Source organism: Lactuca sativa, chromosome 2, assembly GCF_002870075.4.
Source record: "Lactuca sativa cultivar Salinas chromosome 2, Lsat_Salinas_v11, whole genome shotgun sequence".
Taxonomy (NCBI): domain Eukaryota; kingdom Viridiplantae; phylum Streptophyta; class Magnoliopsida; order Asterales; family Asteraceae; genus Lactuca; species Lactuca sativa.
This window is the reverse complement of record NC_056624.2, coordinates 47,445,531-47,451,218: the sequence shown is the minus strand read 5'-3', so window position 1 is coordinate 47,451,218 and position 5,688 is coordinate 47,445,531. Positions and strand designations below refer to the sequence as shown.

Genomic DNA, 5,688 nt, shown 5'->3' with positions numbered 1-5,688 from the left:
CATGAACGTTTTGTTGCATTCGCTTTACTTCACCACTCATATTCCACCCCAAATTCACCCAATAACCCCTACCTTTCTTTCCTCCTAAACCACGCAAATGACCAAAATACCCTTCCGTCAGAACGTGCATTCCTCCTCCACCTCCTCTCCTCTCCCGAGCCCATAAAACTCTCTCCGGCGGATTTCATCGAAAAATTCGACCCCTCCACCCACTCCTTCCCTGACCCACCCCTGCCCGAAAAGTCAAACCCCTTCCCGTTGACTTCCCTCTTCAAAAACACCGCGATAAAAAACACGATTCCCGATCCCGACACCTAGGTCAACTCGGAGTTTGTCTTCCGTTACCGCGATGAGGTGGTGACCGGACTGTTAAAGATCATCACTAACTCAATTGAACAAATATTTTTCAGAAGACTTTAGCTTGTTCTAGAATGCTCTAGAAGATTCTAGAACATTATGGAAGACTCTGGAATATACCGGAAGAGTCTAGAATACTCTAGAACGACATGGAAGACCCTGGAAGGATATGGATCATTCTAGAAGACACTGGAGCAACCTAAACCTCTCCAGAACATGGTAGAACATTATAGAAACATATGGAAGCATGTAGAGTATGTTAGATAGTTCTAGAGTTATCTAGTATGTAGTAAGTGTATGCTAGTATCCAGAACCTTCCTAAGAGGCCTATAAATAGGTATGGAGCTCATTTGCTCCAAACCATCCAAGAAAGGATAAAAGAAAGCAAAGTGTGTAGTAGTCTCACAAAGTGTAAGTTCTCCTTGAGTGTCTTAATAAAAGTCTTGTTGTTTCCCATATAAAAGAGTCGTGTTCAACAATCTGGTATCAGAGCAAGGTTTCTTGATTGTGAGAATGAGTGATTCTCGTTGTATCGTGAGTAGTTTGTGACTCTGCAAGTTTAGTGTCGAAACTAGCTTGTTTGGTATTACCGAGGTACTACCAACACGATGGCTGATCTCCAAGTCATCGGAGGAATCAAGAAACTCAACAACAACAACTACAAAACGTGGGAAACATGTATGAAGTCCTACTTACAAGGACAAGATCTATGGGAGGTCGTTGGTGGAAGCGAAACTACGCCACCAGAGGAAGACGTTAATGGTGATTTGCGCAAATGGAAAATCAAAGCAGTCAAAACAATGTTTACCTTGAAGACCACAATCGAAGAAGAGATGTTGGAGCATATTCGGGATGAGACACCCCGAAAGAAGCCTGGGCCACGTTTGTGATGCTTTTCTCAAAGAAGAATGATACGAGACTACAACTTTTGGATAACGAGCTATTATCAATCTCACAACGTGACATGACGATTGCTCAATATTTCCACAAGGTCAAGTCGATATGTCGGGAGATTACTGAACTAGATCCGCCATCAGCCATTGCAGAAGCTCGAATGAAAAGGATCATCATCCATGGACTGAGGCTAGAATATAGAAGCTTCATTACTGTTGTACAAGGATGGCCCATTCAACCATCACTTGTAGAGTTTGAGAATTTGCTGGCCAGCCAAGAAGCTATGGCTAAGCAAATGGGAGGCATCACGCTGAAGAGTGAAGAAGAAGCACTCTACACAAGTAAAAATCAAAGGAATTTCAAGCCACCTTCTAAAGAAGGATACAAAAAAGCTGACAAAGGGAAGAGTCAGCCAGGAACCTCACAACCATGGATATCTCAAAAGACCGACAATAAGAGTTCTCGGGGGAGCAGGTTCGAAGGCAACTGCAACAACTGTGGAAAGTGGGGCTACATGTCCAAGGATTGTTGGTCAAAGAAAAAGTCTGTGGAAAGTAATGTCGTAACTTCCAAAAGGGAAATAGAGGATGAATGGGATGCTGAGGCATTATGTGCCATAGAAGAAAACGAGTTGGCACTCATGACAATGATGGGAGAGCGTATCAACTAGGAAAATGACTGGATCATTGATTCAGGATGCTCCAATCACATGACTGGCGATCAGAACAAACTACAAGACGTGAAGGAGTATAAAGGGAGTCGCATGGTACTTACAGTCAACAATGCACGACTTCCAATTGCTCAGATTGAAAAAAAAACGATCATGCCTGGTAATAAATCTGACATGGTGTCACTACATAATGTCTATCACGTGCCAGGTATGAAGAAGAACTTGTTGTCGGTATCGCAACTAACATCGTCAAGCAACTACATCTTGTTTGGCCCACAAGATGTGAAGGTCTATCGAGATCTTAAAATATCATAAAAGCCAATGATGGAAGGACGGAGAGTGGAGTCCCTCTATGTGCTCTCCGCAGAGTCTGCCTATGTAGACAAGACTCGTAAGAACGAGACAGCAGATCTATGGCATGCACGGTTGGGACATGTTGGTTATCACAAGTTGAAGGTAATAATGGAGAATCCATGCTCAATGGCTTACCTCAACTTGAAGTTAAAACAGATGTTGTTTGTGCTGGATGTAAGTATTGTAAAGCTCATCAATTACCATACAAGGAGTCAAATTTTAGAGCAAAGAAGCCACTAGAGTTAATTCACTCAGATGTGTTCGGTCCAGTCAAGCAGACATCAGTTAGTGGGATGCGGTACATGGTGAAGTTCATTGATGATTATTCGAGATATGTGTGGGTTTTCTTCATGAAAGAAAAATCCGAAACATTCTCAAAGTTTCTAGAATTCAAGACAACGGTCGAAGGAGAAGTGAGAAAATAGATTCAGTGTCTACGCTCAGACAATTGAGGAGAATACACCTCAGAAGAATTCAATCGCTATCTGCAAGAATGTGGTATACGTCATCAATTCACATGTGCCAACACACATCAACAAAATGGTGTAGCTGAGAGAAAGAATCGGCACCTTGCAGAAATTTGTCGAAGCATGCTACACGCGAAGAATGTCCCAGGAAGATTTTGGGCTGAAGCAATGCGAACTGCTGCCATAATATTGATGAATAATGACCATTGCTTCAAGTCACTGAAACTTTCAAACTGATTATAATTTTTGTTTTCTTGGGTTAGAAATTCTTGGTTTCATCATTTTATGCTGAATTTTTATCTTTTTAGAGTAATCATAAACTCCATATTTGTGTGGGTATATGGCAAATTTGTCAAAATATATTATGGAGATCTTCAACAAACATATTATCTCCTAAATTTAGTTTAGATTGTATAGTTATATGATATGCATTAAGCTACTTTAAGATAATATATTTTATATTTTTTAACCCTGAATGCCTATGTCATGTAGAAACACTGACTCTTTTTTTTTTTTTGGTGTGTTGTTTTTTCGCAATTAAACTGACATAATTTCCAATTATTTTTTTTAACAGAAAATAATGGAGAAACCTACAGCAACACTTCTATATTCCCTACTTAAAGATGGCGAAAAACGACCCCTTGAAGACATAATTACCGATTTCTCCCTAAAAATCCCTAAATCATTTCACAAAGAAATCTGTTCAGCACTTGTCATTCTTCTAGAAGACACCACAAAATTCCTAAAATACCCCGAACATTTTGTTGCATTCGCTTTACTTCACCACTCATATTCCACCCCAAATTCACCCAATAACCCCTACCTTTCTTTCCTCCTAAACCACGCAAATGACCAAAATACCCTTCCGTTAGAACGTGCATTCCTCCTCCACCTCCTCTCCTCTCCCGAGCCCATAAAACTCTCTCCGACGGATTTCATCGAAAAATTCGAACCCTCCACCCACTCCTTCCCCGACCCACCCCTACCCGTTGACTTCCCTCTTCAAAAACACCGCAATAAAAAACGTAATTCCCGATCCCGACACCTCGGTCAACTCGAAGTTTGACTTCCGTTACCGCGATGAGGTGGTGATCGGACTGTTAAAGATCATCACCTGCCAGGGCCCACCATGCCTCCCGGTGCTATCCTTTGAGCTCGTTTGGGTCAACCCCATTAACCGAGATGCAGACGCAGACGCAACCCACAAACCGCTTTGGGACACCGTGATGTGTACGGACACAATCCACGGTGCAGCGGTTGGTGACGGAATTTCAAAATGCGTAAAAGGTCTGTCAGAAGAAGAAGAAGAGTTGGTGGAGTTAACTGCGGCCCCACCACGATCGTGGTATTCCGGTTTAACCCCTAGGAAGCTTCTGGGACTTGTGGAGAGTAATCCTTTGTTAGCGGCTGAGGTTTTGATAAAACTAATCGAGGGTCCTAAAATATCGGAGTATTTGACGGCTTTATTGAATATGGATATGAGTGTGCAGTCAATGGAGGTGGTGACCCGGTTGACTTTGGCGGTGGAACTGCCGACTGAGTTTGTACACATGTACATAAGTACGTGTATGTCGAGTTGTAGGAATATTAAGGATAAGAACGTGCAGAATCGGATGGTGAGATTGATGTGTGTGTTGTTGATGAGTTTGATTCGGAACAAGATTATTAATGATGAGGATTTGTTGATTGAGGTTCGGGCGTTTTGTAAGGAGTTTTCGAGGGTTAAGGAGGTTGCGGGGTTGTTTAGGGTACTTAAGGCTTTGTAATGAATGATTCATTTTTTTTTTTGGGTTTTGGATAAAGATTTGTGTTTGGTTTTTGTGGATATTAAGAGAAATGGATGATTTGGGAATATGATTTAGAAGTTTGAAGTTGGTATTTTAGTAGAAATCAGTGCTGTTTTTGGGTAAAATTAGGAATGTATTTCTTGAATGGTTCGCATGTGAAATTACTGTTTAACCCGTCAAATGCCAAAACTGAAATAATCCCCATACCGTTGCTAGTGGCAAGCCACGAGCAGAAGAAGAAATATCTATAGAACCTTCCATGCCAGGTATAGTCTGTGAGATAAAAAAAGATGCATAATCAAAATAATAATAATAATTATTATTATATAATATAATATAATAGAAACAATAAAACAATACTTTGATCAGAGACGGATTAAACAGAACATCAGGAGTCTTAAATCTGTCAGAACCGATCTCTACGCTCCTGTTAATCGAGATAAATTAAAAGCAATAAAAATCTTATTCTTCATTGGCGGAAGGATCCCATTCATGTTCCACAACCACGTTACGTTCACAGATTCCTACAGAACCGGAATTCCAAATTCCATTCTATGGCATAATTGGTTTCCAAACGCATAAAATCTAATTCCGCCAATGTTTGGAAGGAATTCATATCCATTTCTTCCCTATTTGTTAAAACAATAAAATACCCCAATTATCTATTTCAAACGACGATGTAGAGACCAAAAAGTACATCACTTTATGACTTGTGATTGCAATTTGCAAACAAGGAAATAATAAACTGATATATGAAAAAAGGAACACCAACCATCATATGGAGTATCAGGGGCACGACACACACATTCCTTTATATCACTGGCAATAAACCTCTGTAACATTAATAATTATCATCATAACAGCAACAACAACAACAACAACAACAACAATAATAATAATAATAATAATAATAATAATAATAATAATAATAATAATAATAATAATTATAACAATTTTGAAAAGGAATTTCCAATCCATATAATAACAAACCTGGCAATAAATCTATAGCTTTCAGTTGTGTTAGGGAAATCAAGATCCACAGTCAGGGCCGGTCCATAGGTTTTCCATGCCCTGGGCAAAAAGATTAATAATGCCCCTCTTGTATACCTTAAAATGCACAATAGACTTAACTCATATACATCTATCCTTATAAAAGAAA

At 39.8% G+C, this 5,688-nt stretch overlaps 1 protein-coding gene across 1 annotated transcript; it reads left to right on the top strand.

Moving 5' to 3' along the window:
- The first annotated feature begins 2,334 nt into the window (after window positions 1–2,334).
- Window positions 2,335–4,508, top strand: LOC111879834 (uncharacterized). Its single transcript, XM_052768814.1, has 3 exons — window positions 2,335–2,688; window positions 3,317–3,454; window positions 3,864–4,508. The coding sequence occupies exons 1-3, from the start codon at window positions 2,335–2,337 to the stop codon at window positions 4,506–4,508; spliced, it is 1,137 nt and encodes a 378-aa protein (XP_052624774.1).
- The last annotated feature ends 1,180 nt before the right edge of the window (window positions 4,509–5,688 follow it).